The sequence below is a fragment of the Pelophylax lessonae genome, assembly GCF_965119305.1.
Source record: "Pelophylax lessonae genome assembly, chromosome: 1".
In the NCBI taxonomy this organism is placed as follows: domain Eukaryota; kingdom Metazoa; phylum Chordata; class Amphibia; order Anura; family Ranidae; genus Pelophylax; species Pelophylax lessonae.
The window spans coordinates 82,582,042-82,597,645 of NC_138768.1; the positions used below are offsets into that span (position 1 = coordinate 82,582,042).

The following is a 15,604-nucleotide window of genomic DNA, read 5'->3' on the forward strand; positions in this document are numbered from 1 at the left end:
GCGTAGGACTAAAAAAGCTCCGCATGTCCTCCATCAACAAGACGTCTGTAAAGCGTCCTGTCCTTGCCGGCGTGGTTGTGATGGTAGGAGGAGGATTACTTTCACCTCTTCCCCTGTTGGATTCCCGTAGTGCTGTGACATCACCCTTATATGCTGTGTAAAGCATACTTTTCAACTTATTTTGTAGCTGCTGCATCCTTTGCGCCTGCCGGTAATTAGGTAACATATCAGAGACTTTCTGCTTATACCGGGGGTCTAGTAGCGTGGCCACCCAGTACAGGTCGTTCTCCTTCAGCCTTTTTATACGAGGGTCCCTCAACAGGCATGACAGCATGAAAGACCCCATTTGCACAAGGTTGGATGCCGAGCTACTCATGTCCAATTCCTCGTCCTCACTGATGTCATTGAAGGTGTGTTCTTCCCCCCAGCCACGTACAACACCACGGGTACCAGATAGGTGACAACGAGCACCCTGGGATGCCTGCTGTGGTTGGTGTTCCTCCTCCTCAAAGCCACATTCCTCCTCTGACTCCTCTTCCTCAGACTCCTCTTCCAGTGTTGCCGCAGGTCCAGCAAGCGATGGTAAGGCTGTTTCTGGTGGTGGTGATGGTGACCACAACTCTTCCTCTTCCTCTTCACGCTCATCTACGGCCTGATCCAGCACTCTTCGCAGGGCACGATCCAGGAAGAAAACATATGGGATGATGTCGCTGATGGTGCCTTCGGTGCGACTGACTAGCTTTGTCACCTCCTCAAAAGGACGCATGAGCCTACAGGCATTGCGCATGAGCGTCCAGTAACGTGGCAAAAAAATACCCAGCTCCGCAGAGGCTGTCCTAGCACCCCGGTCATACAAATACTCATTGACCGCTTTTTCTTGTTGGAGCAGGCGGTCGAACATTAGCAGTGTTGAATTCCAACGTGTTGGGCTGTCGCAAATCAAGCGCCTCACTGGCATGTTGTTTCGCCGCTGAATATCTGCAAAGTGCGCCATGGCCGTGTAGGAACGCCTGAAATGGCCACACACCTTCCTGGCCTGCTTGAGGACGTCCTGTAAGCCTGGGTACTTTTGCACAAAGCGTTGCACAATCAGATTCAACACATGTGCCATGCACGGCACATGTGTCAACTTGCCCAAATTCAATGCCCCCAACAAATTGCTTCCGTTGTCACACACCACTTTGCCGATCTCCAGTTGGTGCGGGGTCAGCCACTGATCCACCTGTGCGTTCAGGGCGGACAGTAGTGCTGGTCCGGTGTGACTCTCTGCTTTCAGGCAAGTCAACCCCAAGACAGCGTGACACTGTCGTATCCGGCATGTGGAATAGCCCCTGGGGAGCTGGGGGGTGCAGTTGGTGTGGAGCAAGACGCAACAGCAGAAGAGGACTCAGCCGAGGAGGTTAGCAAAGAGGATGGAGTAGGAGGAGTAGAGGAGGTGGCAGCAGGCCTGCCTGCAAGTCGTGGCGGTGTCACCAACTCCTCTGCAGCAGAGCCACGCATTCCATGCTTGGCAGCCGCCAGCAGGTTTACCCAATGCGCAGTGTAAGTGATATACCTGCCCTGACCGTGCTTTGCAGACCAGCTATCAGTGGTCAGATGGACCCTTGCCCCAACACTGTGTGCCAGACGTGACATGATTTCATTTTCCACAATAGAGTACAGGTTGGGGATTGCCTTTTGTGAAAAATAATTTCGGCCGGGTACCTTCTACTGCGGTGTCCCAATAGCGACAAATTTTTTGAAGGCCTCAGACTCCACCAGCTTGTATGGCTAAGAGTTCCGACAAGCCAGCTGTCAGACGCCGGGCAAGGGGGTGACTCTGTGAGATTGGCTTCTTACGCTCAAACATTTCCTTGACAGACACCTGACTGTGGGCAGATGAGCAGGAACTGCTGAGGGGCGGGTTGTTGATAGGGGGCATGGAGGACAGCAGTGGCTGACGTGGCTGAAGATGCTGGACCAGGAGGAGGATGGTGGCTTTCAGTTTGTGTGCTGCTTTTACTCATGTGTTGATCCCATAGGCGTTTGTGATGTGAGATCATGTGCCTTCGCAAAGCAGTTGTACCTAGGTGGGTGTTGGACTTCCCACAATTCAGTTTCTTTTGGCACAGGTTACAAATGGCATCGCTGATATCAGACACACAAAAAAATGCCACACTGCTGAGCTTTGGAAGGACGGCATTCTGGTGGTGGCAACAGCTTGCGTTGATTGGCGTGCTGTCTGGCTGACCCTGGGTGCCGAATCTACATGCTGTCTGACTGCGCCACTAGCTCCTTGCGATGACCTCCTCCCCCTGCTTCCAACTCGTCTCCTCCTCCTCCTCTGTCTCCCCATCTGAACTTTCCCCCTCTTCTTCTGCTCTTCGAGCAGGCACCCAGGTGACATCCACAGACACATCGTCATCATCAGCCGCTTCACTTGACAACTCAGCAAAGGCAGCAGCAGCAGGTACAACATCATCATCATCATCACAATGTACATCCATGTGTATAATGCTGCCTGACTGAGACATATCCCCGTTATCTACATCCTCTGGCACTAATAGTTGCGCATCACTTATTTCTTCCAACTGATGTGAAAATAACTCCTCTGACGGATCAAGTGAAGCGGCTGTGGTGCTAGTGTTGGTGGTGGTGCCGGCGGACTGGCGAGTGGTAAATTGAGAGGTGCCCGAAGCTGAGCTGGAGGAGGATGGTGCATTAAGGTTCCGAGCGGAAGCTGTAGACGATTGGGTGTCCTGTGTAAGCCAGTCAACTATGTCCTCAGAATTTCAGGGTCTGTGGTGGCCTCTGAACACTGGGCATTATTCTAGGGCCTAAGGAAATCACAGCACCACGACCACGACGGCCCTTGCGGGGTGGCCTGCCTCTGCCTGTCATTTTTTTTTTTAATGTGTTGGACTATGAGTGCAAGGTGCTGTGCCAGTGTTGGGCAGTGGGTACAGTACACTCTGTGGACCTGACAGTCACTCTGGCACCCAGGCAACTGCAATTATAAAAAAAATATATATTTTTTTACTTTGCAAGCTGCTGTGCCACCTTATATATCAGTGGTGGGTGGGCAGTGGCACAGTACACTCTCTGTGGACCTGACAGTCACTCTGGCACCCAGGCAACTGCAATTATAAAAAAAAATATATATTTTTTTACTTTGCAAGCTGCTGTGCCACCTTATATATCAGTGGTGGGTGGGCAGTGGCACAGTACACTCTCTGTGGACCTGACAGTCACTCTGGCACCCAGGCAACTGCAATTATAAAAAAAATATATATTTTTTTACTTTGCAAGCTGCTGTGCCACCTTATATATCAGTGGTGGGTGGGCAGTGGCACAGTACACTCTCTGTGGACCTGACAGCAGTCACTGGCACCCAGGCAACTGCAATTATAAAAAAATATATATATTTTTTTACTTTGCAAGCTGCTGTGCCACCTTATATATCAGTGGTGGGTGGGCAGTGGCACACAGACTTGTATAAAGTACTCGAAATTTCTACTTGAGTAAAAGTACAAGTGCTCGATCAAAAAATTACTTGAGTAGAAGTGGAAGTGCTCGCAGAAAAAGTTACTTAAGTAGAAGTACTAAAGTATTCAACATTTTTTTTACTTAAGTATTGCAAGTAGTTTTTTCAAAAAATTTGCTACTTAAGTACTAAAAGTAAAAAGTACCAGTAGTTTTGAAAAAAAATTTCTACTCAAGTACTGAAAGTAGAAGTACAAGTACTGTGTTATGTAGTTATTAAAGAAATAAGTCAAAAGTTTGAACATCATATTGTTTTTATTATTTCAAATGATTTATTCAAATGATTAACCTGTGTTTGTTAGTAGTTTCTTGATGCACTTTAAGCGCTGTAGCACCATTTATTTGTTTGTTTCATATTTTCTTTTTATTGGAAAGATTTGGTATAGCAGCTTTTATTATACACATCCTTTATTTTCGTATGCGCTGATTTACAAATGACATTATACACATTTTTTTGAGCTTTATGCAACCTGCCATCTACTGTTCTGGCACTGGTATTTTTTTTAAAAGTAACGAGTAACTATGCAGCACAAAAAAAAAAATACTTGAGTAGAAGTATCGAAATCATCGAAAAAATGTAGTGAAGTAAAAGTAGAAGTAGGAGAAAAAAATTCTACTCTAGGAAAGTACAGATACCGCATTTCGGTACTTAAGTACAGTACTTAAGTAGTTCTACTTCGTTACTATACATCTCTGGTGGCACAGTACACTCTCTGTGGACCTGACAGTCACTCTGGCACCCAGGCAACTGCAATTATAAAAAAAATATATATTTTTTTACTTTGCAAGCTGCTGTGCCACCTTATATATCAGTGATGGGTGGGCAGTGGCACAGTACACTCTCTGTGGACCTGACAGTCACTCTGGCACCCAGGCAACTGCAATTATAAAAAAAATATATATTTTTTTACTTTGCAAGCTGCTGTGCCACCTTATATATCAGTGGTGGGTGGGCAGTGGCACAGTACTCTCTGTGGACCTGACAGTCACTGGCACCCAGGCAACTGCAATTATAAAAAAAATATATATTTTTTTACTTTGCAAGCTGCTGTGCCACCTTATATATCAGTGGTGGGTGGGCAGTGGCACAGTACACTCTCTGTGGACCTGACAGTCACTCTGGCACCCAGGCAACTGCAATTATAAAAAATATATATATTTTTTTACTTTGCAAGCTGCTATGCCACCTTATATATCAGTGGTGGGTGGGCAGTGGCACAGTACACTCTCTGTGGACCTGACAGTCACTGGCACCCAGGCAACTGCAATTATAAAAAAATATATATATTTTTTTACTTTGCAAGCTGCTGTGCCACCTTATATATCAGTGGTGGGTGGGCAGTGGCACAGTACACTCTCTGTGGACCTGACAGTCACTCTGGCACCCAGGCAACTGCAATTATAAAAAAAATATATATTTTTTTACTTTGCAAGCTGCTGTGCCACCTTATATATCAGTGGTGGGTGGGCAGTGGCACAGTACACTCTCTGTGGACCTGACAGTCACTGGCACCCAGGCAACTGCAATTATAAAAAATATATATATTTTTTTACTTTGCAAGCTTCTGTGCCACCTTATATATCAGTGGTGGGTGGGCAGTGGCACAGTACACTCTCTGTGGACCTGACAGTCACTGGCACCCAGGCAACTGCAATTATAAAAAAAATATTTTTTTTTTTACTTTGCAAGCTGCTTTGCCACCGTATATATCAGTGGTGGGTGGGCACGCAGTGGCACTGCAGTGGGCACAGTACACTCTGTGGACCTGACAGTCACTGGCAGCCCAGGCAACTGCAATAATAAAAAATATTTTTTTTTTTTCAATTTGCAATTGCAACAAGATGCTGTGCCACCGTATATATATCAGTGGTGGGCAGGGCACTGCAGTGGGTACAGTACACTCTGTGGACCTGACACAGCACTCACTGCAATTATGACAGAGGAAAAAAAAAAAATATTTTTAAAAATGCAAGGTACTGTGCCTGTGCCACCCGAAATGAGTGTGGTGTGCACACAGTACAGTCTGTGGTGGGTCTGTGGCCTCTCACACACAGCGGGCAGGCAACTGCAGTGTACAATAGATATATATATATATATATATATATATATATATATATATATATATATATATATATAAAAAGAAAAAACTCAATTACCAGCCCTTAAAAGGGCTTTTGGGGACACTAGATATATATATATATATATATATATATATATATATATATAAAAATTACACAAATACCAGCCCTTACAAGGGCTTTTTGGGGTGCTGTCAGGATGCTGTCCTTACAGCAGTAGTGGACCAAGAACACTGCAAGACCAGGAACACTGACTAACAACTGTCCCTAGCTTAACAGCAGCAGCAGCTCTCCCTGCTCTCACTAACACACACTGCTTCAGAATGATCTAAGATGGATGCTGCCCTTGCTTATTTATAGGAGGTGGGAGGGAGGTATGCTGATTGGCTGGAAATGTGCCTGCTGACTGTAAAGTTCAGGGTCAAAGTTTGCCTCAATGATGTATTATAGGGGGCGGACCGAACATCGCATATGTTCGCCCGCAGGGGCGAACGCGAACATGCTAAGTTCGCCGGGAACTGTCCGCCGGCGAACAGTTCGGTACACCTCTAATGCTGACCCCAAAAGTTTCCCAAACTGGTTTAAAGGTTTTAAAAAAATGTTGTCTGGAGTTGGACCTACAGGAGCTGATGATGTGAACTTGCATTGTGAAACTTTAATGCCATCCTCCGCAGCTGCTTCACTTATACATTTCTTCTCTTCTGTCCCGTAAAAGAAACACACAAAACGTTCTGAGATTTATTTCTGTATTTATCAAACCATAAAACAACAAGAAGCTGTATTTTAATGCCTTTTTAATATTTGCTCAGTACTTACACAGGTACAAGGTTATCTATGCGTGTTCTCTTGTCTTCTTCCTTGGTATGTAACAGAAGTACTACATTTACAATTTGATTGACCAATTCAAACAGAGACCTGGCTGCCTACATAATCTAAGATCTTCTTCTTAAGCTCAGCACAAGATTTTCCTGACCGAGTCTCCAGAACATGGCTTACCGCCATTCTGTGGGGGCGGGTTATTGCACTGACGCGTCTGCGTCTTTTCTTCTTTTATACATGAAGAGGAGTCCTTCCAGCAGCTCCAGTGTCCATCGATGGCTGCGGAGGCTGTGAAAAAAATTATATTTGATCAATAAGAGAAATTCTGAATTGAACGTTACAAGTTAAATAGAATGTTTTGTGCTTTTTCATTTAGATATGCAAGTAGATTTCTTTGTAATTAGGGCCCATAAAGAAAGGCTGGCCAGGGCAGTAAGTTGTAGTGTGCCAGCTTGGTGAACAGGACAGGTGATGTGGATGCTGGCATTAGCTGCCACTAGTGCTGGTGATTGCCGGCTAGTCTGAAGACTCTAGTGCAGTAATGGCCAACCTTGGCATCCCAGATGTTTTGGAACTACATTTCCCATGATGCTCATGCACTCTTCAGCAGGGTTTCTCAACCAGGGTTCCGTGGAACTCCAGGGTTCCTCCTGAGGTTGCTAGGGGTTCCTTGAGCAATGGGCAATTTCTGCCTCTCAGATAAGTTTCCAATGACACCATTGTTCCTTTTAGCTATCTGTAAAGGGGCAATTCTTCCCAATGATGACAAGAGTAAGGTGCATTCTTCTGACTGTCACACTGTGTCATGAGTTGTAGATTTTTAATTTTTAGCAGGGGTTCCCCATGACCAGAAATTTATTTCAAGGGTTCCTCTGTGTTGAAAAGGTTGAGAATGGCTGCTCTACAGTGTAGTTGAGCATCATGGGAAATGTAGTTCCAAAACATCTGGGGTGCCAAGGTTTGCCATCACTGTTCTATTGGGTAGTCCCTCCTTACCAGAGCTCTTTAAATCAACGCTACAAAAACTAAAATTTAAAAAAGTTGTGGTGTGAAAGTACCTAAATTACTAGAGTAATGTGTTGCAGAGTGTTTTTTATAAGAGTATTGACCCTTTGAATTACTTCTGTGACATTAGGTTGACATAGTGGATTTCCATTTCGTGGTTATAGTAAGGCGTGCACCAACGACTCCAATAAAAAACAATTGAAAAGAAAAAAGCCAAGGGAAGGGAAAGAAGGAGTTATTAAAAGAATATTAAAAGAATATGGGTGATTCAAATATTTTAACAACAAATTTGAGGGTAAAAAAATTATTAAAGTTAACTACAAATTTGATTTTGTAATTTGCCCCTTTATATAGGAATTAGAATTCAGTTTCTAGTACACATCATTTTTTTAAATTTGGTGCTACAGACATAAATGAACACAAACTTAAACATTTTATATACAAATGATTACAAAAATTAGCAAAAAATACTAGGATTAAAAGAGAATGAAGGGGGGTTTACTTAACTGTATCTGTGTACCAAAAACTGAAAACACTAGGGTTTCAATGGGTAGGATGAATGAGTTAATGTGTGTGTGTGTGTATGTGTATGTGTGTGTGTATATATATATATATATATATATATATATATATATCACACACACATACACATACACACACTCTCTTTAAGGAGACACTATAACAACCTCTAGCTATATCATTCTCTGAGGAGAGAGGCTCTGGTTCCTCTATGCCCGCCCCGGGCGTATATAACAGACACATGCCCGAGACACATCTGTATGTAAGTGTTAAATATGAGAAAGTAATTAACTATGTTAATAATGTTGTATAAATATGAATATTGCATTATTTTATACTGACATTATATTTGTTTAAGACCACTTTACTGTGATACACAATTCGTTGGCCTTGAGAAAGCACACAGCGAAACGCGTCGGACATCAAGATATTTATCACTCTCTATTACTATATATGTACAGGTATACACAGTGATATTTTCACAATCAGGTCTTATTTTAATAATTGCCCTTTTTGTCTTGGGCTTCCTTTTGTGATTTTAATATATGTTTAATTAAAGAGATTTTTTATACAGTTTTGTCTCATGTAGTGGCAATAAAGTCCACTATAGCAGGACAATGTCTTCTAGTAAACAATTTATCAGGATGTGGCACTGGTAAAGATCTTTCCTCATTTTGGTTCATACTATTTAATTCATGTTTAATATTTAAAGCAAACTCACTCATCCATCCATGTCTCCATGGTTTATTTTGTTGGGAAATTACTTTGAAATAACCCCCCCCCCCCTAGAATTTTTAATGCAGTCATCTTGAGTAAGGGCAGATGATTCATGTAGCCTTTACTTCCTGGAATCCATTTACCCTTAGCTCAGGCATGCAGACAGAAGGGTGTGCTGGGCTGGGAACACCCGCCTCCCCTTCTCCAGATGAAAGAAAAAAAAATGCCCATGAAAACTCCTGGAATGTACAGTATGACATCATTTTGGCATAGGCCAGAAACCTGGAGCAACTAAGTAAATGTTTAAAAAAAAAACCAAATAAATATAATATACCTTCCTATCTATTTACTAATTCTAGGAGCATAAGGAGTAAAACCAGTTCATGTTAGGAGATTTTAGGTCTGCTTTAAAAAAAAAAAACGAATTAGGATTTACTAAGGGTTCAATGGCACCCAAGGTGCATGCCTCTTCTATCTCTGTCCCAGTTATGTATGCATAGGATGCAGAGAGTGAAGGGTGAAGTTGGCCCCACCTGTGTTGAAAGGTAGTTGTGCTCAAATACTCTACATTTTCTTGCCAACGATGCAGAGAAATAGAGAGGAGTGGTGATTTGATTGTCCAAAAACGTATTGTTCACGGCACATAACATCGTAAGAGATCAGGAAGGTAGATGCCTCTTAGTCACAAGGAAAATCAATGATCATGTGATCACCCTTATTTGCTCCCAACACAGGCCAAATATAATTTTTTCGTACAATGCTCAACGTCTCATTACCCCACACGGTAGTTCATGGCATAAAGGGAGGAGATGGCAATATCCCTCTCGACCACACCTTAGATAAGTCTGCCAGTACTATAGTCTGACCACTCTCTGGTTCAACTATCGCTCTCAGACCTATGGGCTGTGTTTGGGAGCCCTACACTTTCCCTCCTCATGGAGAACCTTTTCCTAATATCAGTACTGTCCATACCAGGTGGGGTACCTGTCCCTATGCTACTAACTCAAAAATGTGTGCCAACCCAGAGAGCCATAAATAGGTTCTGCCTGATCCAAGATTGCTGCCAATTGGATGCTTCCCAAGTGACCCAGGAAACTATAGAGGAACCGTGTTCCTCCTGATTTCTTCTCCAACTGCAGTGCCACTGAGAAGGAGTGCCACCTGCAGTGTAAAAAGTAGACTGCACCCGCCTACATACTTTGGCAATCTTACCTCTGATTTCCCAATATTTCAGCAATAGAAGCTCTTCACTCCCTCGCCATTCCACAGCCACCAATGTCATGCTCTCAAAAGCTTCTCTGACTGCCAACATCTTTCTTCTCAAGCAATAGTCCAGCCTAGGATAATGCAACTCCCGCAAGTGCAGGTCGGGGTCTCGCCATCCTGCCTCTACACTGCCTTTGACAGATGCCAAGGGTGTAAACTGCATTGTGTATGGGCACTAGTGTTAAAACATATTGCCAGAAAAAAGAGAGAATTTTTTTTGGAAGAAAAGACATACAAAAGTCTCTTCTACCAAAATAAAACTGAATGCTAGCTTTTTTTTTCTATTTCTCAGTACAGTTCTGCTTCAGACGACTTCAGACGAATTTATGAACAGTGCCATTGCCGCTCAATGTCTCATTCACCTAGGTAAATTTACTTACATGTATAGAGAGTAGACTTTGATGTCTGGCAAGCCACGCCGTCATAGTGATCTGGGCACTTGCACCAACATTCACCTTCTACCACAATCAAGGTACCGCCATTTCTACATGGCTGGCATTTACATATACTGTATTCCTCAATGTAGTCATGAATGGCTTTTTGCAGGTTTTGACTCTTGTTGTACGCCTCCTTCATATCAAGTGGGACCAGAGAATAAATTGGTGATATCTGTAGACAACAAAAGACCAATAATATAAATGAGGACAAAAACACATACAATTACATGTGAAAAGACAAGTTTACAACGCTATATATATTTATATATGTTACTGTAAAGTACAAAGAGTGCAGCTGTACAAGCTCCTATGAAGCAAATGAAGTTAAGGAGCTCAAGTGTAGTTGATGTAGAAAAAGAGCACATAAAGACCCCAGCACACGACATAAGTACCCTACTCTTGCTTTAACTCTATGTTGCTCCTCACATCAAACGTTTTAATGCATAGCACACCAAGAGGTGTGGTGAGGTGTGCTTAATCAGGGGTCAGCAACTTTTTTCCACTTCAGGGCCAGATTCAATGTATGTGAATGTCCCCAGGGGAGATGGGGTCCCTGTCCCCAGGGGAGATGTGGTCCCTGTCCCCAGGGGAGATATGGTCCCTGTCCCCAGGGGAGATGGGGCCCCTGTCCCCAAGTGAGAAGGGGTTCCTGTCCCCAGGGGAGATGAAGGGGTTCCTGTCCCCAGGGGAGATGAAGGGGTCCCTGCCCCCAGGGGAGAAGGGGTCCCTGTCCCCAGGGGAGATGAAGGGGTCCCTGTCCCCAGGGGAGATGAGGTCCTTGTCCTCAGGCCGCTGTCCAATGAAGAGGAGAGCAGCAAAAATGTCCGCGGGCCAGGTGCACATGTATTCATCACAGGCACTGACGGGCCGGACATTTAGCAGTGGCAGCTGAAAGACTGAAAGATGGTGCAGAGCTTGGTTTCATGTAATCTTTCTAAGAGCTGGGGGCACAAGGCAAAACGTCATTTCACTCTGTTCTGGCCACTGAGAAGCTATCTGTCCTGTGAAACTGCCCATACATTCATTGTAAATGCTACTAGAATATTTTCTCTCCAGATCAGATATTCTTCATTCATGAAAAGGAAAATATTACATTATGGTCATTGGATAGAGCTGATTATCATAGGAAAGAAATAATTACTATGATCACCAACGCTCTTGGCTATAATGTGGTATTTTCATGATTCACGCTATTCTTATGAATGAAGAACAACAGACCTGAAGCAACAATAGCCTAATAACATTTGATTTTGCCCACACACAACAAATGTATATAAAGTTTTGCGGGACAGATAGCTCTGGAAATGTTTTTATGAATACATCCCTAAGTGTTGTTGAGGACATGGCAGCCAGCCTCGAGAGGGGTCCAGTTGTTGTTGCAGTTACTGCAACCTCTGTTCCTGTACTATTATGTACAGTAACATGCTCCTGAAAGTTACAGAAAGGAGAATATGATGTCACATACACCATATTACCAAAAGTATTGGGACGCCTGCCTTTACACGCACATGAACTTTAATGACATCCCAGTCTTAGTCTATAGGGTTCAATATTGAGTTGGCCCATCATTTGCAGCTACAACTTCTTCAACTCTTCTGGGAAGGCTGTCCACAAGGTTTAGGAGTGTTTCTATGGGAATGTTAGAACATTCTTCCAGAAGTACAGTTGTGAGGTCAGGCACTGATGGGCAAAAAGGCCCGGCTTGCAGTCTCCGCTCTAATTCATCCTAAAAGTGTTCTGTCAGGTTGAGGTCAGGACTCTGTGCTGGCCAGTCAAGTTCCTCCATCCCAAACTCGCTCATCGACACTATATTTCCAAAAGTATTGGGCCACCCCTCCAAATCATTTGGTGGAGGGGGGATTATGGTGTGGGTTTTTTTTTTTTAAGAGTTTGGCTTGGCATCTTACTTCCAGTGAAGGGAACTCTTAAGGTGTCAACATACCAAGACAATTTGGACAATTTCATGCTCCCAACTTTGTGGGAACAGTTTGAGGATGGCCCCTTCCTGTTCCAACATAACATTGCACCAGTGCACAAAGCAAGGTCCATAAAGACATGGATGAGTGAGTATGGGGTGGAGGAACTTGACTTGCCTGCACAGAGTCGTGATCTCAACCCGATAGAACACCTTTGGGATGAATTAGAGGGGAGACTGCGAGCCAGGCCTTCTCGTCCCTATTAGTGCCTGCCCTCTAAAAATGCTTCTGGAATTCCCATAGACACACTCCTAAACCTTGTGGACAGCCTTCCTAGAAGAGTTGAAGCTGTTATAGCTGCAAAGGGTGGGCCAACTCAATATTGAACCCTACAGACTAAGACTGGGATGCCATTAAAGTTCTTGAGTGTGTAAAGACAGATGTCCCAATACTTTTGCCAATATAGTGTACGTGATACAACACGAAAAATAAGGGTAGCAGTCACATAGACAAACCAATAGACTTATTACCAAACACTTTTTGTTTAAAATCAACAGATTGCCATAAAGTATGCTGTATGCTAAGTGATAGGAGACAAAAAAATGTTAACTTCTAATATAATATAATACTAATCGCTGCATTATTTTGGACCAAGTAGAAGTCCTCCGTGACATTGAAGAAAGAGAAATATCAAATATAAAAACAAAAACTTACCTTGGACTTTAAAACCACGGAATTGTCTGATAGGGAAGAAGCCCACTCCACAAAATCATTAATGTCAATTTTTTCATCATGCTCAAGTTTAGCATTTAATTTCGCTGCAAAAACTGTTGACCCTCCCTCAACGAAAGAAACGATTTTGTGAATGATTCCGGATTTATCTCCTTTATCTGCAAAAATAGAAAAAGGAGTCAGAATGATAAAATCACAAGTATATCTACAAATTGGCTTGGAAGCAGTGGAGCAAGGGTTGCGTGCAATAATTAGCCATCATTCTGTAACCACCTGTAGCCACTAGCGGCAATCCTCACTAGCTTATTTTTTTATCCTCCTGCAGTATACTTTGTAGCCCAGTCTGCACCATAGACAAGGAAAGGTTCTGTGTCTGGCAGCAGAGGAGACTTTTACATGGGCACAGCTACAGGACAAGACCATAGGTGTGAGCAGCCTATTGCATTAGGGTGTGCACCCCAAAGATCAAACACACATGCCTTTCTCTGCAGCCTCAGGTGCATGGGGCAGTGAATGAATAGAAAGTGCTCTGTGTTGAGCAGCTTCCAAATTACTCACAAACTGAAGCATAGTAAACACAGTTTACTATTCTTCAGTTGTGAATGAACATAATGACTGAGTGTGTTCACTGTGTTCATTTAGAAAAGGAAAGGGTCCATAAATTACATGTATCACTGCCCCCGTAGGGGTCGCTGAGTATAGATTTCCCTGGGCCTCCCTCAGATTATCCTGCAGCCAGATACTTGGGTATTTTCACATGACCAGGTACACACTCATCTGCTCGTTATCCAATGACCAGTCTAGGAGATTTGTTTTTGTATTTATCGGTAGAACTTGGATAGGAGAAGGAACTAATGGGATAACAACTTTAACTATGCACAGAGGAGGACAACTCTCAGTTGGTTGAACTGAATAGCAGACCCTCTGCTGAACCACACTGCATTTGTATGGAAGAATTCTTTGCTCGCTCTGGCAGCAGACTCAATGAACTTTGATTCTTCGGGACACTAACCAGTATCCCCTTTAGCTGGCAACCATCCACTGACTTAACTAGCTTGAAGGGATGGCTCTTACAGAACAGGCACCTTAACTTAGGTCCATACTCACAGTAGCCAGGAACAAATCTTTCTAGGTATGTCTTCCTGCCAGTCGACTCCCCGAGGCCGCATGGCAGCCTGTACAGAGGAGGGGCAATGACCCCCCCTTCCCCTGGGACCCCTCTCTCCAGCCAAAGACCCCGTGCACATGTGCTCTCTTGGCATAAATACAGTCACCAGGCATGCCTTGAGGCACCTTCCTCTGCCAATGGCCAGGGTTGTATCTACACCCGTGCTCCCATTTGTCAGATTTTCTCCCACTGTCCAATACGCTCTGTCCTATTGGACCAGTGTGAAACAGGCAGACAACATGAGCAGCATCTGATCACACTGAGCAGACCCTATCACTGGATCACTGCTCCCTGTTAGGCAGAGAGCACCTAAATTTGCCTGACAGTCCCCCTGTTAAGCAGGGAAACCCAAAAACTACATACTCTCTAGCACCTACCTAGGAGGTTGCTAAATACATATTTACTAGCCCCTTCCCCCTCTCTCAATCCTGAAACATCCCCCACAGCAGCTGGGGGTGGGGGGAGAGGAGGGAAGCCAGCAGCACTAAAGGGCAGGGGAGCCAACATTGGGGGAAGCCCGGACAATAGGGGGAATTGGCATCGCACTTAGTGATTAGGGTGTGCCCAGGCACACCTGACACACCCCCTGCACACACCTGTGGACAAGACTCCTATTGTAACATTTTGTACAGCCAGTGTTTAGCCTGCCTTCTATCCAATAGTCAGGCACACAAAATGTGGACCTCAAGGGTCGTGGGAGGTCTAGTTCTGACAGAGTGAGCTGCCTTGGTGAGCTGGAAGAGGTAAACTGTAAATCCCACAAGGTATAGGGGTAAACAGGAAAGGTTGTTCTCTGCTGTCTTCCTGGGCTGAGAAGTGTGGATGCTGTTTCTGAAAGGGGTGAGTGCACACAAGGCTGCTAACAGACCATTCACCCCTGCACCTGAAAGAGACACAGTGACAGACATTCTGGGGCAACGGAGAGTGGCACACATCCTGATAGAGCTTGTTGCCTGATCAAGGGGAAGGACTCTGTAGACATAGACCAACTGTGCTTCACCCAGTATATAGAGGGAGACCACCTGCTGACACAGGAAATTGGTGAGAAACCACAGGCAAACTCAGCACTACACCTTAACAAAAGAGGGACAGTATTGACAGTGTCTTCATCAATACTTAAAGGTACATATCCTGAGTGCTCTGACATAACAGTTGGGCCCCAACGAGCTGGCGAGCAGAAGAGACTATCCACCTGCCACCAAATCACGTACCTAGTATGTCATTTGACTTTATGTGGTTGTACCAGGACGATGCCTGCAGCTGCCAGTACCGTTTTTAGAGCCAACAGTCAGCACTCTTGTAATAGCAATGGGAGCTGCTAACTAGCCGATTGATTACTATTACAAGCAGCAGGAGGGGATGCCCCTCCCCAAGCTCCCGCTGCCTTCCATGGCTTGCTCAGGCTCTCCAGTTCCACCAGGAAA

The 15,604-nt window shown here is 44.2% G+C and overlaps 1 protein-coding gene across 1 annotated transcript in view; it reads right to left on the reverse strand.

Moving 5' to 3' along the window:
- Positions 1 to 6,378: 6,378 nt before the first annotated feature.
- Positions 6,379 to 15,604, reverse strand: part of C9 (complement C9) — a 56,141-nt gene continuing 46,915 nt past the window's right edge. Inside the window, exons 9-11 of the mRNA XM_082264856.1 lie at positions 12,995 to 13,170; positions 10,308 to 10,536; positions 6,379 to 6,708 (exon numbers count right to left, since the gene is read on the reverse strand). Coding sequence (XP_082120982.1) covers positions 6,554 to 6,708; positions 10,308 to 10,536; positions 12,995 to 13,170 — 560 coding nt within the window. The 3' untranslated portion in view covers positions 6,379 to 6,553. The remainder of the gene's footprint in view (positions 6,709 to 10,307; positions 10,537 to 12,994; positions 13,171 to 15,604) is intronic.